This window comes from Podarcis muralis, chromosome 1 (genome assembly GCF_964188315.1).
Source record: "Podarcis muralis chromosome 1, rPodMur119.hap1.1, whole genome shotgun sequence".
Classification (NCBI taxonomy): Eukaryota; Metazoa; Chordata; class Lepidosauria; order Squamata; family Lacertidae; genus Podarcis; species Podarcis muralis.
Window position 1 is genome coordinate 130,479,247 of NC_135655.1, and position 26,337 is coordinate 130,505,583.

General features: G+C 45.6%; 1 protein-coding gene across 9 annotated transcripts in view; it reads left to right on the top strand.

Annotated features, from left to right (window-relative positions):
* The window catches only part of PIKFYVE (phosphoinositide kinase, FYVE-type zinc finger containing), a 92,211-nt gene that overhangs the window by 61,396 nt on the left and 4,478 nt on the right, over window positions 1–26,337 (top strand). For 8 of the 9 annotated variants that reach the window (XM_077918513.1, XM_077918511.1, XM_077918519.1 and 5 more), the window contains 17 exons: window positions 1,359–1,472; window positions 4,092–4,200; window positions 5,335–5,489; window positions 6,754–6,844; window positions 8,617–8,677; window positions 10,383–10,538; window positions 11,072–11,192; window positions 12,238–12,333; window positions 13,475–13,558; window positions 15,032–15,123; window positions 16,401–16,565; window positions 17,245–17,304; window positions 18,878–19,054; window positions 19,957–20,060; window positions 20,345–20,473; window positions 22,854–23,115; window positions 24,009–24,083. In XM_077918513.1, coding sequence (XP_077774639.1) covers window positions 1,359–1,472; window positions 4,092–4,200; window positions 5,335–5,489; window positions 6,754–6,844; window positions 8,617–8,677; window positions 10,383–10,538; window positions 11,072–11,192; window positions 12,238–12,333; window positions 13,475–13,558; window positions 15,032–15,123; window positions 16,401–16,565; window positions 17,245–17,304; window positions 18,878–19,054; window positions 19,957–20,060; window positions 20,345–20,473; window positions 22,854–23,115; window positions 24,009–24,083 — 2,051 coding nt within the window. The remainder of the gene's footprint in view (window positions 1–1,358; window positions 1,473–4,091; window positions 4,201–5,334; window positions 5,490–6,753; window positions 6,845–8,616; window positions 8,678–10,382; window positions 10,539–11,071; window positions 11,193–12,237; window positions 12,334–13,474; window positions 13,559–15,031; window positions 15,124–16,400; window positions 16,566–17,244; window positions 17,305–18,877; window positions 19,055–19,956; window positions 20,061–20,344; window positions 20,474–22,853; window positions 23,116–24,008; window positions 24,084–26,337) is intronic. The other variant, XM_077918517.1, reaches the window with a different exon arrangement.

The window sequence follows — 26,337 nt, forward strand, 5'->3', positions numbered from 1 at the left end:
GCGCATGCGCGAGTAGTGAAACCCGGAAGTAATGCGCTCCATTACTTCTGGGTCGCCGTGGAGCGCAACCTGAAAATATTCATCCCAAAGCTACTTCAACCCGAGGTATGACTGTATTCGTATAAACCCCTGCAATCAAAAATACAATAAATATATGGAGTAACATGTCAGCCTTTAAAAATAATAATAACTTTTATTTTTAGTAGAATTAGCCAGTAAAGCAAATAAGGGTGAAACATAGAACAATTGAAAGAAAACAATCAAACACAATTAGTTTTGTTATGATGTGTGGCGTACCAAATCATAAAGCCCACAAGCCATAATCTTAGTGGGTCAGCAAAACATCATCACAATATTTTATAATTCTAAATTTCAGTGATCTTTTGATGTAGGTAATTTTTACTTTCACCTTTTGTTTTCATGCTAAGAAGAGTTGTAACCTATCCACTGCTGCGATGGTGGGGGGGGGGGAGGCGGTCAGAATGGCATGTAGGTGCCTCTGCCAGTGTCCCCTGATGGAGAAGAGGGCTGTTGGGTGGGGCTTCACTGTGGCAGAGACCCTGACTGCCCAGGTGGTCGAAAAACTACTGTTTGCAGTAGCACGTGACCCTGAAACAGGGCGTTTTGGGTGTGGAGTGCTGATAGCTTTAGATACCCCGAGAGGACCAGTGCTCAGGCCCCTCAGCTATGCCAACCTAGAATTGGCTTAGCACAGAGGAAGGAAGAGACACCCACCAGCCTTCTGCCTTGGCAGGACTTGATCTCAGGCAGTGGATTCATTTCTTCCTTCCTCCTCGGCTCCATATAGGATTGCTCTGCTCAACATGCAGTATTGTGTTTTTAATATTCGGTTGGGAGCTGCCCAGAGTGGCTGGGGAAACCCAGCCAGATGGGCGGGGTACAAATAATAAATTATTATTATTATTGTTATTATTATTATTATTATTATTATTATTATTATTATTATATATTTATTATTATAACATAAACATTCAAGAATTATTTTTAAAACCCCGCTCTTGTTTTTAATCTGGTACACAAAGAACATAGTTTCTAAGCTACCCCCCCCCCAAAAAAATTATTCTTGTTTATTTATCCTGAATAAAATATTAGCACCCAACAACTCAACATATCCCAGCCTCTTTATTTTCCCATATTTGAGCAGGAGGCATGACCACCGTTAGCAGAAACTGGCGTTTTCCAGTCCTCCTCAAACCATCGTTTCTGATTCTGTCTTACGGGCAATTCACAAATCAGTTTGTTAAAATTTAGGGGTCCTGAATTTCAGACACCATACGAAACGACGCCTGCGTTAACAATGTGGCCCAGTTTGAAGATGCGTTATGTTCTCTTCCTAGTTATTCTCCTATACGGTTGCTAGAAGTGTGCGTTCCAAATCCCAAGATCTACATAAAACGTCAGGTTCCGCATAAGGTTGCCATGCTTCAAGACCTGAAGGATTTTTCTCAAAAGTAAGTATCTGCACCTGTTCTCTCCCCTTCCCCCTCCAGATTAGTGTATGTCTAACCTGATAATGGGACGTGGGTGGCGCTGTGGGTTAAACCACAGAGCCTAGGACTTGCTTCAGAAGGTTGGCGGTTCGAATCCCTGCGACGGGGTGAGCTCCCGTTGCTTGGTCCCAGCTCCTGCCCTCCTAGCAGTTCGAAAGCACATCAAAGTACAAGTAGATAAATAGGTACCACTTCGGCAGGAAGGTAAATGGTGTTTCCGTGCACTGCTCTGGTTCGCCAGAAGCGGCTTAGTCATGCTGGCCACATGACCCGGAAGCTGTACACCGGCTCCCTCGGCCAATAAAGCGAGATGAGCGCTGCAACCCCAGAGTCTGTCATGACTGGACCTCATGGTCAGGGGTCCCTTTACCTTTTAACCTGATAATGGCGTTTCCATTATGGTTCTTTAACTGCTATTGCCTTGCATTGGATTGGTCGTGTTCTCATGTTGCAATAACTGATAGTTCATGGTTTGCCATGAGACGCCACCTGCTTTCCTCTTTCCCTTAGAGCAGGTTGGAGCAACAAACCGCGGTCCTTTTCTTAGCATTATGCCTGAAGCAGGGATTGCAGTTTCTTTTGCTCCAAATGAAACTCAGTGGTTTGTTCCTGATGTGGCAGTTGTGATTTGTGTTCCAGGATGTTCTGAGCTGTCCAGGGATATTCTTGTGGTCATATAACGCTGACCCTATACAGATTCGGGGTTTGATTATGAAAAGTAATTACAACGTGTTGACATATTGCAGTCGGGTAAAACTTCACATCCCCCTTAAGTTCCTTCTTCCAGCCACTTCTCAGCAAAGAGGCAGTGAGATGGACTGACTTGGTGGGGAGACGTGATAAGCGATAAGAAGGATGCTTGGCCCTTCCCCTAGTTCAAGATCCACATTTGCATCTCAGAAGTGTACCTCTTTGTTGTGATAGTTGTAAAATCTAAACTTTGAGAGCCTTCTACCCCAATGCAAGAATGTTTACATCTGATAGGTGGAGTCTTTCCTTTGACATATGCCTTATAGTTCCTTTAGACAACAGCTATGATGCATTTGTAGGGAAGCAGGTGGCGCTGTGGTCTAAACCACTGAGCCTCTTGGGCTTGCCGATCAGAAGGTTGGCAGTTCGAATCCCCGCGATGGGGTGAGCTCCCATTGCTCGGTCCCTGCTCCTGACAACCTAGCAGTTCGAAAGCACGCCAAAAAGTGCAAGTAGATAAATAGGTACTGCTCCGGTGGGAAGGTAAATGCCATTTCCATGCGCTGCTCTGGAAGCGGCTTAGTCATGCTGGCCACGTGACCCGGAAAACTGTCTGCGGACAAACGCCGGCTCCCTCGGCATGTAAAGTGAGATGAGCACCGCAACCCCAGAGTCATCTGCGACTGGATTTAACTGTCAGGGGTCCTTTATCTTTACCTTTTATGATGCATTCAGGGCTGTGTGTACTCTATATTTTAAAAAGCTGAAATTTGGCACTTGGACAAAATCCAAGTTCTGATTACATTTGTGTAATGCAAAGGAAATCAAGCATTTTGTTTTGTTTTAACATTTTGCATAGTTCTGCAAAAAAGCTTTGCAGGGCAGTGAAGCATCTCACCTCAAAAAAACCAAAGCCATGAGCTGCACAGATGTGCTATCATGTGTGTTTTACCATGTAATTACCGTATTTTTTGCACCATAACACTCACTTTTTTCCTCCTAGAAAGTAAAGGGAAATGTCTGTGCGTGTTATGGAGTCAATGCCTGCGGGTGGCGGGTGGGATCTGCTGCAGTCGTGAGCAGAGGATCCATGGTTCCCCTTCTTTCCCTCCTCTGTGGTTACAAAGCATGGATCCACATGGATCCTCAGGATTTTTGCATTGGGCTACTCCAAACTCACTGTCAGATCACATGTCTGTGGCCACAGCATGAACCACAAAAATCATATATCCACTATTTCGTTTAGAATATTTTTTTCCCTTGTTTTCCTCCTCTAAAAACTACGTGCGTGTTATGGTCGGGTGCGTGTTATAGAGCGAAAAATACGGTACATTTCTGTGAGGATACCCGTGCTTTTGTGCTATCTCAAAGTATCGTATATGCCATGTGTGAAGCTGCCTAGAGTAGCTCAGGCTCAACAGGTGTAGAATCACATCCCATAGTATTCAAGATTAATGTGGGTGTATTGTGGCAAAGAGACACGGGTGGCGCTGTGGGTAAAAGCCTCAGCGCCTAGGGCTTGCCGATCGAAAGGTCGGCGGTTCGAATCCCCGCGGCGGGGTGCGCTCCCGTTACTCGGTCCCAGCGCCTGCCAACCTAGCAGTTCGAAAGCACCCCTGGGTGCAAGTAGATAAATAGGGACCGCTTACAAGCGGGAAGGTAAACGGCGTTTCCGTGTGCGGCTCTGGCTTGCCATAGCAGGTTCGTCACGCTGGCCACGTGACCCGGAAGTGTCTTCGGACAGCGCTGGCCCCAGGCCTCTTAAGTGAGATGGGCGCACAACCCTAGAGTCTGTCAAGACTGGCCCGTACGGGCAGGGGTACCTTTTTTATTGTGGCAAAACCTGAAAGGTGTGCATTTCTGTTCCAAACTTTGGCCTCATTGTTTTAGGGTGTCTCAGGTATATATTGCCGTGGATGAGCGCCTCACCTCTCTGAAAACAGATACTTTTAGCAAAACAAGAGAAGAGAAAATGGAGGATCTTTTTGCCCAAAAGGAGGTAAAATATTTTTGATGTATTCTGTGGAGAAAAGCACGATAATTATATGCAATGTTACAGGTTTGCTTGGTTTGCTAAACATGGCAGGCTTCTGATTCTTGCATCACAGCTAGCAGATCCAGGGTGCAGTTTACATGAGGCTGAAGAGAATGGCGTGTGGAGGACAGCAGTTCTACACTCTCAGCCAGCCTTTCTCAACCTTGGGTCCCCCAGATGTGGTTGGACTACAACTCCCAACATCCCTGGCCACTAGTCCTGCTAGCTAGGGATGATGGGAGTTGTAGTCCAACAACTTCTGGGGGAGCTGAGAGCACTTTGGGCATTGTTCTTGATTTCTCTCTCAATAAAGAGTAGTGGGAAATGATATATTATTAATTGAAAAAGATGTTTAAAATAACATCTGTAAAAAAAGCCAGAAGCTTTCCTTTTGGGAATCATAGGGAGAGAACTAGCCAAACTATATGTATGCCACTACGGCAATAAGAATGTTATTTGCCCAAAAATGGACAGAAGAAGTCCCGATGAAAGAAGAATGGATACAAAAACTTATGGAACATGCAGAAATGGCAAAACTTACAGGAAAAATTAGAAATTAAGATAGCAAACTTTTTATAAAAGAATGGAAATGGTTTATTGAATATTTACAAATAAATTATAAACAGATAGGAACCCTGGCAGGATTATTGTAATAACCTGCAGTTTTATAAGCATATACATTTAAACTAGATGAATGAATAAGTTAAATTAATTTGGAATATGCAGAAAATATAAAAAATAAATTTAAGGAACCGCAGAAAGAGGGGAAAGGAAGTTGAGTTTTGAAATGTTAAAATGATTGTAAAATTATTGAAATGTATAAAATTGAAAATCATGAATAATTTTTTTCTAAGAAAAGAGTAGCGGGAGGGGCAGAGTTGTAGCTGAAGTACTTGGCCACGATAATGGTAAATCTTTCTATGCTGTTTTTTTTATATATATAAAAGAAAAGATGGGTTTTGCCTACTCAATATTCCCTTTCTTGGAAGTTTGATCTGTGTTTGATAGCTTGCTAGGAGGAGACATTGCAGACAGGTCATGGGTAGGTCTTTGCCCGAGAAGAGCCATTGCAATGTTTGTATCCCTGTCCTTGGACAGATGGAGGAAGTCGAGTTTCGCAACTGGATAGAGAAAATCCAAGCTAGGATGCTTTCTTCGTCCCTTGACACTCCTCAGCAGCTGCAATCAGTTTCTGAATCTCTAATAGCCAAAAAACAGAGCCTCTGTGAGATGCTGCAAGCTTGGAATAACAGGTGAGTGAGTGGCAGCTATTAAATTTCTGGTGCTCCTGCGATCACCAGCCATTATAGCACACTGCAATTTCCCCCCTCCATTGGATAGCTCTGGCTGGTGCGTAATTTCAGTACTGTGGCATAGATAGACTTGCTGTACAAAGTAGGGGTTTTTTTCCCTTTCAATTTGTCAGTCGCAGGCATTGAAAAGTACTGGATTTCTTTGCAAAAACTGTCTTTCAAGTAGACCCTAGTGTGAATTTGAGAGGGATGGCATTACAGTGGTGCCTCGCAAGACGAAAAGAATCCGTTCCGCGATTCTCTTCGTCTAGCGGTTTTTTCGTCTTGCGAAGCAACCCTATTAGCGGCTTAACGGATTAGCGCTATTAGCGGTTTAGCGGCTTAGCGGCTATTAAAGGCTTAGCGGCTTAGCTGCTAAAAGGCTATTAGCGGCTTAGCAGCTTAGAAAAAGGGGGGGGGGCGAAAAAAAAATTGCAAGACTAGCAAGACGTTTCGTCTTGCGAAGCAAGCCCATAGGGGAAATCGTCTTGCGAAGCAACTCAAAAACGGAAAACCCTTTCGTCTAGCGGGTTTTCCCTCTTGCAAGGCATTCGTCTTGCGGGGCACCACTGTACTGTAAACATACAGACATCCTGCTCACAGATAAGCCACACAACCACTGAAATATATGTTTGAATCAAAGCATTTTTAATGTTTACCCTGTTGTAAACATTAAGGTAGTGTGGGGCTACTTTTGAAGGTGACCCGGAAACTGCAGTTAATCCAGAATGTGGCAGCTAGACTGGTGACTGGGAGTGGCCGCCGAGACCATATAACACCGGTCCTGAAAGACCTACATTGGCTCCCAGTACGTTTCTAAGCACAATTCAAAGTGTTGGTGCTGACCTTTAAAGCCCTCAATGGCCTTGGCCCAGTATACCTGATGGAGCGTCTCACCCCCATTGTTCAACCCAAACACTGAGGTCCAGCGCCCAGGGCCTTCAGGCGGTTCTCTCACTTCGAGAAGTGAGGTTTCAGGGAAGCAGGCAGAGGGCCTTCTCGGTGGTGGCAACCGCCCTGTGGAACGCCCTCCTACCAGATGTCAAGGAAATAAACAACTATCTGACTATTAGAAGACATCTGAAGGCAGCCCTGTTTAGGGAAGTTTTTTAATGTTTGGTCTTTTATCATATTTTTAATATTCTGTTGAAAGCTGCCCAGAGTGGCTGGGGAAACCCAGCCAGATGGGTGTGGTATAAATAATAAATTATTATTATTATTACAGGTTACAAGATCTCTTCCAGCAAGAGAAAGGGCGGAAACGCCCCTCAGTGCCGCCTAGCCCTGGGAGACTGAGGCAAGGTGAAGACAGCAAGGTAATGGTTTCTGTTCTTCATAGTAATGAATTTGAAACTGCAATTCTTCTTAGGCCAGGGATGGGGAACATTTTCCAGCTCCAAGGCCCCCACCCCCTTTCATGAGTAACCTTAGAGAGGCCACCTGGCGGAGGTGCATAAAGCAAGGGGCAAACAGTGGAGAGAGGAACAGGTGCCGATCTCACCTCTGTACAGTAGGAGGCATTCCAGCCATGGAAAAGTCACAGGTTTCTGCAAACATACAGGCACATATCTCTCCATCTGTCCAGGCCAAGCAAGAGGCGTTTGCGCAGTTGAAGGACACGCTCCAGCCAGACAGAAGCACCTGGAGAGAGCCCAGAGCAGGCTAAGGAGAGCGTGTGGCCTGAGGAGAGTCTCAAGAGTTGCATTTGGCCACCCCGGTTCAGGCTCCCCACTCAGGTTCTAGGCCTGCTGAGGCACAGCTCCATGCAGGAGCTGCACCCATTTCTTGGGGGAGACCGGTTTGCATGCGCAGAATGAAGAAGTGTTGCTTGTGTCTCCTCCCGAGCTTCCGAAGTGTCTCTGGAGGGGACATGTGACACTGGCTGAGCTTTTCCAGCACAGCTCCTCAAACATTGCACACAATAGAAGTTACCGTATTTTTCGCTGAATAAGACACACTTTTTTCCTCCTAAAAAGTAAGGGGAAATGTCTATGCGTCTTATGGAGCGAATGCACTGCTCTGCTGGCTTCTCAGCGAAGTGGGATGATGGACGGAAGGGGCTCCTTGTGAGGGCTCCCTTCCGTCCCTCCTCCTGCTTCGCTGGGAAGCCAGAAGAGCAAGAGGCGCTGCGCTGCTCTGGCTTCCCAGCGAAGCGGGAGGAGGGACAGACGGGAGCAAGCAAAGCGAGACCCGCTTACATGGCTTCTCTCCCGCTTTGCTCAGCTCTCACTTTGCTTGCCCATCCCTCCTCCCGCCTCGCTGTAAAGCAAGCAAAGCCCCTGTCCCGGTGTCTCCTCCTCCTCTTTTACAGCGAGGTAGGAGGAGGGATGGGCAAGTGAGAGCTGTGCAAAGCGGGAGAGAAGCCATGTAAGCGGCTCTCGCTTTGCTCGCTTTAAAGCAAGAAAAGCGAGAGCCGCTTACATGCTCTGCACAGAATTTTTTTTTCTTGCTTTCCCCCTCTAAAAACTAGGTGCGCCTTATTGTCAGGAGCGTCTTATGGAGCAAAAAATACGGTAGTTGCGTTCCCACCATGCAGGTGCTGATGGGCTGACTTGCTGGGTGATACAAGTAAGCGGGCTGACAGATTGCATGACAGCCTGAAACTCCAGGGATTATTTCGTCTTCTGATTTTATGGCTCGGCACTGAGCATGATTCCTGTTGGAGGCAAGTCCCGCAGAGTGAGTCCAATGAGAGGAACTCAGTTACAGGTTCCCCCATGGCCTCTGATTGAACTTTGTGACAGCAGGATGCTGGAGTTGACTGATCTTTTGTCTGATCTAGCAGGGCTTTCCTTGTGTTTTTATGTTTTATGTTCTTTCTTGCTTCCAAATAAGTGTGCAGAGGTGTGCAGCCCTGAAGCCCACTACAGTTTTCACAGTCAAATGAATAGAGTAACTTTTTTTGGTTAGTCTGGAGTTAAGGATCCAGCTTGTGAAAGAGGGAAAACCAGAATTAGGCATTGCTACTTTAATCATCAAGGTAACTTAATGATTTGGGTAGCAATATCAGTGTAGGTTTTGGTATCCGTATTGCCTCCAATGAGTCCAAGGGAGAACAGGCAAATGCAGATTACTTTTTATTCCACAGATCAGCTCAATGGATGCCTCTCCTCGCAATGTTTCTCCAGCGCTACAAAATGGCGAGAAAGGTATGTTTGCCTTCTCTAAGAAACTTCAGCCTTTCATTTACTTGTTAGGCTGCCTCTGAATGCCCCTCAGTAAGCTTGCATCCTGGAAGCTGTACGCCGGCTCCCTCGGCCAGTAAAGGGAGATGAGCACCGCAACCCCAGAGTCGTCCGTGACTGGACCCAACAGTCAGGCGTCCCTTTACCTTTACCTTACTTTATTACCAAACGCTAATATTCCTTGGGTTAGATGAGGAAGAGGAAATGTCTCGTGTGGAAATGGAAATGTCCTTTTGCACAGTACCCTTATGCTTACTTAAATCAGCTTTTTGGAATGCTTAGCGTCCCCACAATATCACACTGATTTGTTTCCATTGCAGTACGCTGTCACCCCTTTCAAATTCTCACACAGCAAGTAAAAAATTCCTGAAAATTCCAGCCAAGAATAAAGACGGGCTCCTCCTGTGAGTGTCCGGCTGGTGCAGAGATTTCACTGGTCAAGAGTTCAAAGGGCTAATTATTAGCTGTGTGTCACTGCCACGCAGTGCTTGTTGATTTAATGGCAGACTCCCCTCCCTTGCCCCATAATTTGAACACTGCCGAGAATTGAGCAATAGGTTCATTCAGTGTCTCTATTTAAGCTATGCCCACACAACTTGTGACCCCCTTAGACCACTGCATCCCGGGTTGGCAGGAAAATTGTGGGGAGGGGGCTGCTGAATACCTGGTAGGCTGCCATTTGTGGCTATAGTGAGCTGCAGTCATCTTGGCCTCAAGTTGTGCAGGCCTGACAGGGAGCTGAAGAAAATGCCCATTTTACTCTCAGTGCAACATCACCGAGATCTCTGCTTTTAAAATAATTCAGTCCCCAGATCTTAGATTGCAAGGTTGTTTCAGTGTAATTGGAATGTTGTGTCATGATGCTTGGTCAGGAGTAAGTAAGCTGGCATCAGAAGACCCAAGCCTAAATCTCAGCTCATTTTCTTTTAGTTTCCGCATCTTGGTTCTCTCAGGCTAGGAAAACGCTCTTACTGATATCCCTATGATCTTATTTCTCTCTCCTGACCCTGGCTGTTACCTTTTATTTTACTTTTTTAAAGTCCTCTTTGTTTAAAGTCTGTTTTCTCTTCAGATCGTATGAATCTTTCGCCTTTTACTGCAACATTCATTTTTCTACAAGTTTAGCTATTTGGAATTTTAAGGATAGAAAGATAGATAATAGGAAGAGCTGGCTGGTTCCTCTGGCAGATGAAGGGTAATGCAAGTGATAAAAATGGGGGGGGATGCTTATTTGTGTGTCCATTTTCCTTTTTCCAACCTATGCTACCTATGATTCGCAAGAGGCAAATAGGGAATGCCTTCAGAAATATGCGGCTTGTATGTTGGGTCAACTTTTAAGTACAGTGGTGCCTCGCAAGAAGAAATTAATCCGTTCCGCGAGTCTCTTCATCTTGCGGTTTTTTCGTCTTGCGAAGCACGGCTATTAGCGGCTCTTAGCGGCTATTAACGGCTTAGCGGCTTTAAGAAAAAGGAAACAAGCTCGCAAGAACTCGCAAGACGTTTCGTCTTGCGAAGCAAGCCCATAGGGAAATTCGTCTTGCGGAACGACTCAAAAAACGGAAAACCCTTTCGTCTAGCGAGTTTTTCGTCTTGCGAGGCATTCATCTTGCGGGGCACCACTGTAATTAACTGGGTGTATGGTTCTCCCCCCCCCGCCCCCATTTTGCAGAGGACCGTTTCTTGACAACCTTGTCGAGCCAAAGCTCCACAAGCTCTTCCCTTCTCCAGCTCCCTACGCCTCCGGAAGTTGTGTCGGACCAGCTGACAGGAGGAACCTCTTTTGCCAACGCACAGTCAGAAGCAGACATCGCTGGCGGCTCGGAAGGTACCATCCTCAGTAGTGCCTTTCTTCTGCTTCCCCATCCCCTCCTGCTGGCTGAACCACGTAACCAAAAATGCGTTTATTCAATGAATTATCTTCATGGCAGGCTTGGCATTTCTTCCTTTAGCATATGCCCTTTCTACGTGTGCTATGTGAGCAAAAATTGGGTGTTGAGGAGGGAGTTGCATTTCAACATCACTGAGAGTTTTGCCATTTTCAGCATTCAGGTTTTGTGGGCTTATGCCTTCTTTTTTCAGAACTGCAGAGTTTTTTTTAGACATGTACATTTTGTTCACGTTGACCCAAGCGCAAGACTATCAAAAGCCTCGAGGCTGATTTTTGGCACTGTGAGGTATATTAAAATCATAATGATCTCTTTGCTAGAAGCAGTGGCATTACTGGATAATAATTTAATAGCTGAACCAATCAATACGATAGAGATAACAGGTGACTTCTGAACGTCCCCAGAATAAGCAAATCTTGGAACTCTGGTGTTTTAACAATATTGAGAGATGTATGATTTATTATTCTTCCAGATGTCTTTGATGGGCATTTGCTGGGGTCCACAGACAGCCAGGTGAAAGAAAAGTCCACCATGAAAGCTATCCTAGCCAATTTGTTACCTGGAAATAGCTACAGTCCCATCCCATCCCCTTTGTAAGTACAGTCAACACTACTTAGGAGCAAGTGCACCATGTATTTTTTCAGGTAGCCGAATTTTGCTGTCTTGACGGTGTGGCATGTGGTTGGCTGCAGGGCTGCTTATCTTTATACATTTGATTGTGGGGTGTGTGAAATGATGTTCACAAACACTCCTGTGGAGTAATAGTCAGAGGTACCCAACTGAATGCACTTAGGCCAAGCTTAGCGCAGGGATGGCTGCCTAGTGGCCCGTGCTAACAGCCACTAAAAGGTCTTCTGTTATAAAGGTCTCCTTTATTACACACACACACACACACACACACACACACACACACACACACACACACACCACACTTTCATACAAAAATGTCACGAGGTGGAAAACAAACTAAAAAATACACCAGGTTGGCAAAGGATCTCAGGTTTGAAAGGCCTTTAGTAAAATCCGATGGTCCTTCTAGCTAGTTTAAAAAGGGTTGAAAAGCTGCACAGCTTGCATATTTTCTGCAGCCTTCCTCTGCAAAACACAGCACACTCTTCTGGGTCAGTTGCAAGGGTAGTTAACAACACCCATGAAACACAATCAGCATAAAAACAGTACAGTGGTACCTCTGGATGCGAACGGAATCCGTTCCGGGGCCCCGTTCGCATCCTGAAGTGAACGTAAGGTCGTGCACAGGTCGTGTTTCGCTGCTTCTGCGCATGCGCGTGACATCATTTTGAGCGTCTGTGCAAGCAGCGAAATCCAGAAGTAACGCGCTCCGTTACTTCCGGGTCACTGCGGAGCACAACCCGAAAATATTTTAGCTGATGCGTATTCATCCTGAGGTATGACTGTAATCAAAACACACATCCATCTGTAACATGAATAGAAATATATATATGTAGAAAACTATTACAGTTTGACAAGTCAGCTCTACTCCAGTTGTGTTGCTACAGCCTGAAGAAAGAAAAGTTTATTTATCGGCTATCTTTTTGGCTGGCAGATCTGTTAATGTAGAATTGCTTGTTCTTGAACGTATAATATATTATAGTTTAATCTGTTGTCTTCTCAATGCAGTGAGCCTGACAAGCATTACTTAATGTATGAGCACGAACGTGTCCCTATTGCCGTCTGTGAAAAGGAACCAAGCTCCATCATAGCCTTTGCTCTCAGGTATGTTGGTTTGTTGTGTTTTGGTTTATTCTTCTTACCGACACGTTTGGGAAATGAAGTGCTTCCTCCTCTGTATCCTTTCATCTGCAATGAAGAATATTGCTAAGATCCATAATATTTTAGAGACTTGTAGTAGTACATTAGGTACATTAGAAGGTGAGGCTAATGGAGCTCTTGCCTTTGACACTTAGCCAAGCCTGAGCATTTTTCATAAACACCCAGTGCCCTTTTGATGGCTGGCTTTATGCCAAGTGACTTTAGCATGCTTTAAAGAGTGGGCTTTCTGATGTTCATTTGACAGGTGTGCTTGTGTAAAAAAGCTTGAACGTTTTTTGATGAGGCAGGCTAAAAGTAAAACCAGTAACACTTTTACCCCACAGAGCCTAGGGCTTGCCGATCAGAAGGTCGGCAGTTCGAAACCCCATGACAGGGTGAGCTCCCATTGCTCGGTCCCTGCTCCTGCCAACCTAGTAGTTCAAAAGCACATCAAAGTGCAAGTAGATAAATAGGTACCACTCTGGCGGGAAGGTAAACGGCGTTTCCATGCGCTGCTCTGGTTCGCCAGAAGCGGCTTAGTCATGCTGGCCACATGACCCGGAAGCTGTATGTCTGCTCCCTCAGCCAATAAAGCAAGATGAGCGCCGCAACCCCAGAGTCGGTCACGACTGGACCTAATGGTCAGGGGTCCCTTTACCTTTTACATGCAGTTAGGGCCTCCAGAGACACAGCACTAGCAGAAGCTCTTAATTGTGTCTTAATTAAGCAGTTAAAAATACTGTTTGCTTCTTTCCTTCCTCCATAGGCTTTTGCCTCCTGAGTATGTGGATCCTTATCACTTCAGGTTGAATGAGGCTCACATGGTTGAATGTTCTTACATACCTTCTCCCCCACCCCTAATAAACTCCTCCCCCCCCCCATTGAAAACTAGCATGCCAAGAAACAGTCTCATTAAACCTTCGCTCTGACATGCATGCCCATATTTTATATGGAGGCTCTGTACCTGCAATCTGAAATGACACAGCCCAGACACAAGTGTGCTTCTAGCTCAGGAGGCAAATCTAAGTCCTCTTGTCTTTGCCTGCCACACTTTGAGCTGCGTTGGACAGCTGGTATAACACACTGTATTTGCTTTACTCTTCAGCTGTAAGGAATACAGAAATGCCTTAGATGAATTATCCAAAGTGTCTCTGAAGAGCAATCCTGAAGAGGGACTCCAAACTAACAGGTGAGACAGTCTGCTACCTATCCACTTGCAGAAGTCCCCTGACACCTTTCGAATTGACTAGAAACTTCACTTTTTGTTCAGTGTTTTATGGTCAGTATGCTGAGCTTCATTGTGACCAGGTTTTCTTCACAGTCACATTTTTTCTATAATAATAATAATTTATTATTTATACCCCAGCCACTCTGGGCAGCTCCCAACAGAATATTAAAAACACAGTAACACACCAAACATTAAAAACTTCCCTAAACAGGGCTGCCTTCAGATGTCTTCTAAAAGTCAGCTAGTTGTTTGTTTCCTTGACATCTGGTGGGAGGGTGTTCCACAGGGCGGGCGCCACTACCGAGAAGGCCCTCTGCCTGCTTCCCTGTAACCTCACTTCTCACAGTGAGGGAACCGCTGGACCTCAGTGTCCAGGCTGAACGATGGGAGTGGAGACACTCCTTCAGGTCTACAGGGCCGAGGCCGTTTAGGGCTTTGAAGGTCCGCACCAAGACTTTGAATTGTGCTCGGAAATGTACTGGGCGCCAATGCAGCTCTTTCAGGACCGGTGTTACATGGTCTTGGTGGCCACCCCCAGTCACCAGTCTAGCTGCCGCATTCTGGATTAATTGTAGCTTCCAGGTCACCTTCAAAGGTAGCCCCATGTAGAGCGCATTGCGGTAGTCCAAGCGGGAGATAAACTACATCTTATCACAGCAGATGAAGTGCCTCCAAGGACATGAGATTGGCATTGCTAAACCAAATGTTCTCACTATCAGTTCAGTATGGTTTTGGTGCCTGGTCTCTGGCTCTTCAGGCAACCCTCCACATGAAGCTTGAGTTTAAATCATTGAAGCATATCTGCCTATCAACAGCCATTTCCTAGCTGAACCTCCAGTTCCAGAGTCAGCCCACTCCTGAATGCCACTTGCCAAGAGGGCAAACAAAGGGAACGTTTTTGCTTTTGTGCTCTCCTTGTGAGCTTTGCAGAAGCACCCAGCAGGCTGCTGTTTTGAAGGTGGGGGCGGGGGCGGGAGAATGTGGGGTTTGATGAGACCTTGGTCTAATTCAGAAGGGCCCTTTATATGCTCTGAAGGAACTTTTGCTATGACTTTGGAGCCTGGAAGCTGCTGGTGAGAGCCAGTGTGGTGTAGTGGTTAAGAGCGGCAGACTCGTAATCTGGTGAACTGGGTTCGATTCCCCGCTCCTCCAGCTGCAGCTGCTGGGTAACCTTGGGCTACCCACACTTCTCTGAAGTCTCTCAGCCCCACTCACCTTACAGAGTGTTTGTTGTGGGGGAGGAAGGGAAAGGAGATGGTTAGCCGCTTTGAGACTCCTTAAAGGGAGTGAAAGGCGGGATATCAAATCCAAACTCTTCTTCTTCTTCTGGTGAAGACTGTTCCTTCTTACAAGCGATGACAATGTGGTTGCATTTACATCAGCTGTATTGTAAAAACATAGTGACCCAAAACGCTCTTTTTCTGCCCCCTCTAGTCTGGCTGAAAGCAGAGCCAAGAACAGCAGTCCAGTCCGACTACCTGAGATGAATATGGGGCAGTCAAGCCAAACAACTGAAGCAGAGCAGCGTAAGAATTTAAAGAGTTTGTGGTGTTGTGTTTTTAATTTGGAGGTGCAAACAGTGTAGCTTCAGCACTTGATGGTTTAGCAAAGAAAACCAAATATTGAAAATCAAATCTCAGCATATGCTAGCTGAGGCATGCCTAACCTTTTATCATTATTCTGCGCCAACCTTGCAGTGTTTATAAATCGTAATATTGATGTGAAAAATCCACCTATTGCTAGCTGTGTCCAAGTAATTTTTCTTGCGGACACCGCTGTGGTGTGGGTCTTCTGCATTGTGATGGTGAATGTGTTCAGCAACCATTAAAAGAAAAATAGTTGCTGACTTAGAATTCCAGTAAAATTCTTTGAAAGAATAGAAGATCCTGAAAGCCTTTTAAGACAGAGGGGGGTTTTTTGGTGGGGGGAGTTCTGCTTTAAGAAGCTAGGAAATTTCCTGTTCTCCTGTTCACTGCGGAGTGGATTCTTAGCTTAATGACATGGTGGATTTTTCAACTCCTTTGCCATACAGCTGCTTCTGGGGTAGCTGCTTTCTCCCAACATGGCCTCACCTCAAAAGATATTGGATGGATTAGGGCAGAAGACCCCAGCAAGTCTAGTGAAGGTCATAGTGGCTCACTGGTTTTATGGCAGTCATTTCCTTCATATTCTGTCTACTCCATAGCTAGTTTCTGTGGGTGGCTTTGAGCTAGGGCTGCCACATGTCACCGGTCGTATAGATTAACTGGTGGAAAATCTTTCAAAGAGATGCTGGTGAGCGATTGGCGATAGGCTTTTAAAAATGGTTTTTAAATACAAGTTCTACTTAACTTGAACCACAGGTAGCAGGTGACCTCTTCGAATGACCTTCGTGCCATCATGAAATTTCCCCTAACATTCAGCCCAAATCCACCCACCTGTTACTTAGTTCTGCTAGATCTAGTCCAGTCTTTTAGGTATTTGGACTGGTATTTGCAATGTGTTTCTCTTGTGAAAAAGCCACTTCCTTGGCTTACTCAGCTACAGATGATTATGTCTCATCTCATGTCTCTGGTGGGTAACAACACACACACACACGCACGCACGCACGCACGCACACACACACACACACACACACTTTTCCTAAGGCCCACCATGCCTTTAAGAGCAAAACACTTCCCCCAACAATTCTGCAAAGAGCCTTTTGCAACAACCTAGATATGCTGGAAGTCTTGGGTGGGCTTAGGGCAGCCTCATTTGGCTTTGTGACGGAATGAATGAGGAGTGGGCTGCACCAAATGTTTTGTCCTTACTTTGGTTATAGCAAAGAAGCCATATGGAGTTCTGTCCTTCTTCCGTGGTACAGGAGGGAAGAGCCCCGACCTCTCTTCTCAGAAAAAGGAGACTTTGCGGGGAGCAGACAGTGCCTACTATCAGGTTGGGCAGACAGGCAAAGAAGGGGGAGAGAACCAAAGTGCAGAGGCGCAAGGTACAAGGTTTGAAGTCTTCTTCTCATTTCCACTTCCTTAAACGGATCCTTCATCTTCTGCAAATGACATTATAGTTCCCTTTTCTCGAGATGGGGAGGGAATCAACTTCAAAAGTAAAACAAAATACAAGGTTGACGCCCCTGAACCCTGAAATGTGCTGAATCTCTTGAATAATTTGTTGAATTAATTAACAGTGTACAGCAGGGTATGTTGTAGCGACAATCCCACTGACTTTCATTCCTTGATACCTTTTCACATTTTTTTTTTCCATTTTGACTTTTGCTGCATCTAGTAACAGTATTCAGTTGTAGGTTTGGGAAATGGTCAGTGTGTCTTTTTGCTGGAATAAAATAGGGCCTCTGTTGACCTGCAAGAACAACGGAAAGGTTGCATCCCTGGTGAGCCAGTGCGGTGTAGTGGTTAAGAGCGGTAGACTCGTAATCTGGGGAACCGGGTTTGCGTCTCCGCTCCTCCACATGCAGCTGCTGGGTGACCTTGGGCCAGTCACACTTCTTTGAATTCTCTGAGCCCCGCTCACCTCACAGAGTGTTTGTTGTGGGGGAGGAAGGGAAAGGAGAATGTTAGCCGCTTTGAGACTCCTTCGGGTAGTGATAAAGCGGGATATCAAATCCAAACTCTTCTTCTTCTTCTGGTCCCATTTTCTGTTTGCTCTTTTAGATGAAGCAGATGGAGGGGATGCACAAAAGAAACAGCTGGGAAACCCACATGTTGAACTCCGTAAGTAGGAATCTGTTTTGGAGCCTGAATTGAGAGCGGGGAGCGCAGAGGCAGCTCCGTCGTCTCCTCTGACAAGTCCCTTGTTGATCAGAATTACAGATTCACTCTCTAATCTTGAATGTATTTCATGGAGCCGAGTTCCACAAATATCTGAAAGGGGGCAGGGGTGTTTCTAAGTAGATTACGACCACATTCACACTATGCATTTAAAGCACTGTGGTACCACTTTAAATAGTCATGGCTTCCTGCAAAGGATCCTGGGGAATGTAGTTTGTTAAGAGGGCTGGCCCAATACGTTTTGGCACCCAAGGCTAACCTTGAAATGGCACACATACCCCAGCCGGGGAAGAAGGGGTGAGTGAAGATCTACACCAGGAGCAAGTGTGAGAGGAGGTTAGCAGTGCCGCCTGTTGCCCAAAAGGCCGCTGTATCTGCTGCCCCTGGGGATCCTGTGGTCTGAGGCAGTCGCCTCACCTTGCCCCATGAGTGAGCCCGTCCTGGTGCTGAGAGTTGTTAGGAGACTGCTGTTGCCGTCTTAGAGCTGCAGTTCCGAATGCGGTTTAACAATGAATCCCTCTATGCAGGAAACACTGGGAATTGTAGCTCTGTGAGCAGAATAGAAATCTAACAACAACTCACAGCAGCCTTAGCTCCCAGAATTCTTTGGGGGGAAGCCATGACTGTTTAAAATGGCACCATAGTGCTTTAAATTTATGGTGTGGATGTGGCCTGCTTGGATAAGAAGTTGATTATTTTTGCCACTTGCAAACGAAGCATAGCTCTGTAAGACATCCCTTGCTTATGCACCAGTGCTGTTTATTCCCAGTGGCCTCTCAGAATCAGGAGACCGAGGTGGATTGTAAACTAGCAACGGACTTTGCTCAGAACTTGCCATCGCATTCTTGAGTCAGCCAGAACTGCTCACTATCCAGGTGAAAGATGTGTCTTGTCAGCTTGGCTTTCCATATAGCAGCTGATAAGATGATTCTGTGACCCGAGAAATCTAAGCTTTTATTGGCTTTTAAGATGCACACATCTCACTGCACTGGGCTATCTGAATAGAGATCTGCAAAGATTTGTACTGGTGCATTTAGATATTTTTGCTGCCTTATCACAAAGGCTTAGAGCAAACTTTTACACTTAGATATTTGTGTTGCATGGCGTGCCAAATAATTGGATAAACTCCAGCCACAACAATGCAGCCTCAATAAGACGCTTTTGCTGCAGTCTCAGAAAATGTTACTAGGAGAGAGTTCTGCAGTTGTGATGCTCCTGAAAATGTGTTGCAACATGTCATTGCCATATAAACTATCTAGACCTGAAGATTGTGGTAGAATGTAGTGACTGAACCAAAGATCCAGTGGCATATTCTGGTCCAGAGGGACACAAGGTCATCTCGCGGAGGGTTCCTGTGGGGCTCAGACGTGTAGGAGAATCTGCCACCAACTGGAGTAGGCAAGGTTAGGGTGGAGGAATGTAAGGATTTTGAAAAGAGGAGACCTTAAATATGGGTGAGCATCTCTTCTGGGAAATGGATCTTCCATGGCCTCTCTGCCTCCGTGTTTTTCCACAGAATTCTCTGATGCCAACGCCAAGTTCTACTGCCGGATTTACTACGCGGGAGAGTTCCATAAAATGCGTGAAGTGATACTTGGGAGCAGCGAAGAAGATTTTATCCGTTCCCTCTCTCACTCTCTGCCCTGGCAGGCACGGGGAGGCAAATCTGGAGCTGCTTTTTATGTGACTGAAGGTAAGTGACTGGCCTCTCGCTTGTCCCTTTGCGTAAGCGCTTACTCTTGTCTTTTATTCCACGTGGATGAATCGTGCATGGTGTATTGAGGTTGAGGGTTGGTTCTTTCATATGTGGTGGACCTGTAAAAGGGTAAAAGAGTATTGGGAAATAATTTATAATGAATTGAAAAAAATGTTTAAATGCACTTAAAAAAACCCCACACCACCACCAGAGTCCTTTCTGTTGGGGATAATTCAGATGGAAATTCCCAGATGTCAAAAAATGTTATTTATTTATGCCGCTACTACGGCCTGTTTTTTGTTAGCCCAAAAATAGAAAATGAGCGAGGTTAACAACCAAAAAAAATTGGCAACTTAAACTGATGAAATAAGAGCAGCTTGCGGACCTAACCCATAGAATAAGAGAGCAAGAAAAACATATGTTTAAAGAAGATTGAAAAATATTAATTTTAATATAAGGAGCGAAATGGTGTACTTTTGAAAACGTGGGCAGCATTAAGATAATTCAACAGTGTAAATAAGTTTTGATGGATGTAATAATGGAATACTGAATGGTCTAGTTTATATAAAATATGCAGGGATTTGTGTTATGCAAAATGGACCACAGAAGGAGAAGAAGGGAAGCGATTGATATTTTAAGGTTGTTTAAGTGAGTATTTTAAATTGTAAAACAGAAAATTTAATTAAAAAAATTTTTAAAAAAAGAATTGTGCAAGGTCAGTACATTTTGAGCCAGCTCTCTGCTATCATCCATCTAAAACTGAAACTTGGTTTCAGAACTATAGTTTTCACATGGAACCGGGCTTTAGATGGTGATTTGTGAAAGGGCCAGACAATTTCGCATAGTGATATTTGTTTGTTTTAAAAGTACATCATGCATCAATGCACATTCTCCCCTAGATGACCGATTTATCTTGAAGCAGATGCCTCGCCTTGAAGTCCAGTCCTTTCTAGACTTCGCCCCACACTATTTCATGTACATCACTAACGCGGTTCAGCAAAAGGTAAGAGGCACGAAGTGTTCTCCCTTGGCTTTAATCCCTGATACTTGCTGCCTGGCTTTGGCTGTTGCTAGACTACAACTCCCATCATTCCCAACTGTTTGCCATGGCTGTCGGAGATCATGGAGGACAAAGCCGATCTAGAGAAACTGGCCACATACACTTCCTGCAGATCCTTCCTTGCCCATATCCCTACCCCATGCTGTACGCGTTTAGGTGCATTTCATTTGAGAGCTGAAACGGGAGCAACTTTTCACTCGGCAAATCAACTGTCTCCTCTATCACAGAAGCCAACGGCTTTGGCCAAGATCCTTGGGGTTTACCGGATTGGTTATAAGAACTCTCAGAACAACACGGAGAAGAAGCTTGACCTGTTGGTCATGGAAAACCTCTTCTATGGCAGAAAGATGGCTCAGGTGAGAAAAGGCTCACTGGCAAAGTGGCAAGCTTGCCCCTGCGTTGGAAACTCTCGCATTAGGAGAGTCGGCAAAGCTGCTAATAGCAGCTGGTTACACATGGAGCTGCTCTGCACTTGCCTGCATTATTTGCATTGGACTTTGTCCGTCTTCCTCCTCCAAAGGTTTTACACCAGCCACTTGGCTTTGGGGGCCAGCCATGTCTCCTCACAGCATTGTGACCTCCAACATGCACATGTGCGTACATGAAGTAAGTCCTTGTTTCATGAAAGCGGGCACAGCTGCATAGTCCCAGGGGAAAATATATCTCTCCCCGCCCCTCGCAAGCAGTTTTCTGCCCTTAATTTGAAAGCTACCTTTGACCCTGAGGACAGCGAAAACAATACACAGTGGTACCTCGCAAGACGAATGCCTCGCAAGACAAAAAACTCGCTAGACGAAAGGGTTTTTTGTTTTTTGAGCTGCTTCGCAAGACGATTTTCCCTATGGGCTTGCTTCTCAAGACGGGAACGTCTTGCAAGTTTGTTTCCTTTTTCTTAACACTGTTAATACAGTTGCGACTTGACTTCGAGGAGCAACTCATAGCACGTGGCGTGGTAGCCTTTTTTGAGGTTTTGGAAGACTTTGGTGATTTTTGAAGCTTTTCCAAAACTTTCCCGACACCGTGCTTCGCAAGACGAAAAAAATCGCAAGACGACAAAACTCGCGGAACGGATTAATTTCGTCTTGCGAGGCGCCACTGTAGCTCGGATTCTGCATTCCCTTCCAAATGGCTGTTCTGATTTCCTTAAACTTCAGTATGTGGCAGCCAGCATATTCCCTCTCTCTACACACACACATACATTATATATTTTTAATGAAATTAAAATAGCAGTGGCTTGAATTCCTGAAGGGAGGTGAGGAATCTCCCTGCTCTTCTGTCAGATGTTTTCTGTCAGCAGAGGGGATAGCAGCCACCCAAAATACTTAGTGGATGCCAGGCTTGGAATTACCATGAGAAATGGTTATATTTCTCTGCTCTTTTTCCGTTTTGTGGCTGGAAGACCAGAGGCTGCTGGCGTTACTTTTTAAGCCCCATGTTCATGCATCTGCAGCTGTGCAGAGGTTTGACCATGGTGTGCAGCCGCTGGGATTCTAAAGAGGTTTGATTTAACCCCCGAAGGCACACTCCATTGTCTCTCGAGGCAAATTGATGCCAACAGGGCACTGCCCACTCTAACTTCACCCACTCTGATACTGAGGGAAAGCAGTTTGAGGTGCTAGTTTAGAGACTTGCGATAATACTGATACAGTGGTACCTTGGGTTACCTACGCTTCAGGTTACATACGCTTCAGGTTATACACTCCACTAACCCAGAAATAGTGCTTCAGGTTAAGAACTTTGCTTCAGGATGAGAACAGAAATCGTGCTCTGGTGGTGCGGCGGCAGCGGGAGGCCCCATTAGCTAAAGTGGTGCTTCAGGTTAAGAACAGTTTCAGGTTAAGTACGGACCTCCGGAACGAATTAAGTACTTAACCCAAGGTACCACTGTAATAGCAGTAGACCTACTAATAGATATTAATTTTTAAAATGAATTTCTCAATAAAATAGTTATGTGTAACAAACCTTTCTATTTCCCCCCCCTGATTAAGGTAGTGAGGAGTTGGGGGAATACCCTTATTAAGTTAACCAACTGCTGTTGCCCTAGGACTGCTGGCATTCTGAGGCAGTGTTATAAACTGAGACATGAAAGCTAAGTGGCACCTTAAACCTAGGTTATGGGCCCAACAACGGAATGTCTAGGTGCATTTTTTTAATAATAAGAACACAAAGCTGAAAATGTGAACAGCAGCTAAAATACTATGTTGATTTTTCGCATGGTCTTGTCCTTCCCTGGCCCACCCCCCTAATATTCTGAAGAGGGTCTCTTCTCCAGTCTTCAGAGAGTAACTGGAAGTGGGGAGGCAGAAAAAGGTCCTCCTTTCCTTCCACTCCACAGTTTTAATCTGAAATCTTAGGCGCAGTACTGCGCCCAGAGCTCAGAAACTGCTTGCGCTGATGAAATCTCCTGTCACAAAATGCGCCTAGAACAATGGGAGTTTCAGACATTATTCTGAGGGAAGTCATTTCAAACTCCCCTGTCACAGTAAACGACAGTTTCTAGTTTACTGTGAACGCAGAGATTGCTGCCTGCTTTCCTCTTTCCTTGTAGCCAAGATTTGTTCTTGGCTTACTAAGCCTGGTTTGGAGCGAGACAAGGCGCTTTTCCTGTTGAGACCCACCACTGAGCCAAGTACCATGGTTTGATGCTCCTGCTCACAGTGGGGGAGGAGCAGATCAGGAGGCACCTCGCAGGATAAACCATGGTTTACCGTAACCTGCTGTCTCTTCTGCTGCCAGGTTTTTGACCTGAAAGGCTCCTTACGGAACAGGAATGTGAAGACGGACACAGGGAAAGAGAGCTGCGATGTTGTTCTGCTGGATGAAAACCTCTTGAAGCTTGTGCGGGACAACCCCTTGTACATCCGTTCTCACTCCAAGGCCGTGCTCAAGGCTTCCATCCACAGTGATTCCCATTTCCTTTCCAGCCATCTCATCATTGATTATTCTCTTCTTGTGGGTCGGGATGATACCTCCGACGAACTTGTGGTTGGGATTATTGGTACGTAACCTTTCGACCCCCCCAAAACCCGTGGGGTGGCTGTGTTGGAAAACTAGCCCCCTCGGGAGAGGCTGGCCCCTCTCCCAGGCTCCAGGGGCTTGTTTGCCGGTGATCTACCCAGGCTGGCATCCCGGCAGTCCAGGAAGATCTTGATAGGCGACACCTCCCTGCGTGAAAGGTGCACACTCCCTTTGCTCTTGCATACCAGCAGGAGAAAGAAGATAGTCAGAAAGTCTATTACATCTCTAGTTTATTTCTGACTGTACAACTGTACAAAAACATGTCTGCTCGCTCAGTCTTCTCCGAGCAACTCACTGAGACTTCCTTCACACAAGCAACAGGAAGGTCTCATGTTACACAAACAACAAATGCCTGAGAAATCCCTGGAACTTCCTGTCCCACGGTCAGGGCCATCATGTGATGTAAACATCGAACTGCTTGTTCTCAGCTGCGTAGTACTCATATCCCAACAGGCTGCCTGTGCAAGAAGAACTTCCCATCATTTAGGTACCACGCGGAGTCCGCTTGGGGCTGCCTGGACGTGGCAGCCACTCCACACAGCAGACTCAGATCCTATGCACACCACACGATTAAACTGCACCACTTCCTCGAAAGAATCCTGGGATCTGTGGTCACGGTGCTGGGAACTGTAGCGTAGCGCTGTGAGGGGTAAACTGTGCTTCTAGGATTCCCAGGAATACACCACATTCCCTCAGTGCATCGAAGTGATGAGCTTGAAAACGATATGGGTGAATAGCATTGCAGAAGGTGCGGGGAGATGGTGCCATGTAGACAGAAGGAACTGTGAAAGGGTAAAGACTGTTAATGGTACTGATTCTGTGGAGCATCGAAACCTCTGTAGCTCACGCACACTCCTTATCTTTTCGTTACAGATTACATTCGCACATTTACTTGGGACAAAAAGCTTGAGATGGTGGTTAAGTCAACAGGCATTTTAGGAGGACAAGGTGAGTCTTAATTCTTAGCTATCAATACATACACTGTGATTTGTTCCCCTTCGCCTCTTATTCCAGTTCTCCTGTAAGTATAAATATGCAAGCATATATATATATATATATATATATATATATATATATATATATAATACACACACACACACACACACACACACACACACACACACACAGTGGTACCTTGGGTTAAGTACTTAATTCGTTCCGGAGGTCCGTTCTTAACCTGAAACTGTTCTTAACCTGAAGCACCACTTTAGCTAATGGGGCCTCCCGCTGCCGGAGCACGATTTCTGTTCTCATCCTGAAGCAAAGTTCTTAACCCGAGGTACTATTTCTGGGTTAGTGGAGTCTGTAACCTGAAGCGTCTGTAACCTGAGGTACCACTGTATATATTTGAGTGCCAAATGCTGGCACTCAAAACCCTTTTAAGTAACACATTCTTAAGGGTAACATTTAAGGGCCTGAATTTATTTTTATTTTTCCATTAAGAATAAAGATTCCTAGTTCTTCCACTAGTACCAGCTTTGGTGTTTAAAACCACTTTGGTGTAGTTGTTTTGAAATCAGGGGTCCATGGTCATTTCACCAGATTACTAAGGGGGAGCAAGAGGCCCAGACCCATTACTCTTTGTCCTTTCTTTCTCTGCCCCCCAAAAAAGGAGAAAAAAAGATGTGGGCTCCAGAGAGGTCATGTGAATGAAATAGAAGGAAAGTTGGAATATGGGAGTTGAGGGTTTGATTAAGGGTCCCCATACCTCCCCCTCCACAAATACTTTGAACGTTCATCCAGGTCCGTTACTTCAAATGTTGACTTGGGAGCATTAATCAAAACAGTTTGGAGGATACTGTAGATCTCCTTCCCTGGTGGGGGTGGGGGGGAGGAATAAATTTGCTTATTAGAATTCTTTCCTTGGAAGTCCCGTCCCGTCAATGTGACATCATAACCTTTGAGCAGAAGCACAGTGCTTCGAAAAGTCATGCTGCTAAAAATGGTTGGATACTTAGCTCTGTTTGATAGAGATGGCAATTATGTAAAGCGCAGAAGGTATTTCTTAGGCATGGCCGTTGCCTGCAGCCTAAGAATAAATATGGTTCCAGTTGTCAGGTTTACCACAAAATACCGTACTTTTCGCTCCATAACACACATTTTTTTCCTCCTAGAAAGTAAGGGGAAATGTCTGTGCGTGTTATGGAGCGAATGCCTACGGATGGCGGTGGGGGGGGATCTGCTGCAGTCCTGAGCAGAGGATCCATGGTTCCCCTTCCTTCCCTCCTCCGTGGCTCGCTTTGAAACAGCAAAGCGGGAGAAGAGCCGCTGAGTGGGGAGGAGAGAGAGAGGGACAGAGAGCCTGCTTTTTTAAAGGTGCAAAGCGGGAGAGGAGAGGAACCGCTTACACGAGTGTAAGCAGCTCCTGTCCGGTTGGTTCCTTTAAAGCAAGCAGGCTCTCTGTCCCTCTCTCCTCCCCACTCAGCTCGCTAAAGAGCAGCAAAGTTTTTCAGTGAGCTGGGGAGGAGGCAGAGAAGCAGAACCTGCTTGCTTTAAAGGAGCAAAGCGGGAGAGGAGAGGAGCCTTCTCCTCTCTGCATTATTAACAGCATCTTTCTCCACCCCCCCACGCGTGTTCCTTGTCCCTTGAGTGCTTTTCCTTCCCTCCCCACTTAAAACGTGGTTACAAAGCACGGATCCACATGGATCCTCAGGGTTTTTGCACTGGGCTACCCCAAACTCACTGTCACATCACATGTCTGTGGCCACAGCATGAACCACAAAAATCATACATCCACTGTTTCGTTTAGAATATTTTTCCCCTTGTTTTCCTCCTCTAAAAACTATGTGCGTGTTATGGTCGGGTGCGTGTTATAGAGCGAAAAATACGGTATGTGCTTATACATTCTCTAAATGGGGTGGGGAGCAGAGAGGGATTAATCCTCTGGGATTTTTGCCCTGCCGACGTGGATTTAACAGTCCTCGTAACATGAGGTCTTGCGTTTTGCAGGCTCCTTGTCAAAGAGAATCTAAAGACTGGGCGGTACTGAACATTTTGCAGTAGCACAATACGATTTCCCCTCTCTCCATCCCCTCATCAGTTTCTGAGGGAAAACCCAGAACAGATTTAGGTGGTGGGGTGGGGTGGGGTGGGAGAATGTTTTGCAATTCTCTACTGGGATGCAACCCGTAACTTGTGACGTATACGACAGATTAGTTATTCCTAAAGTTAATTTCTAAGACAATTTTTTTCTCTGCCATAA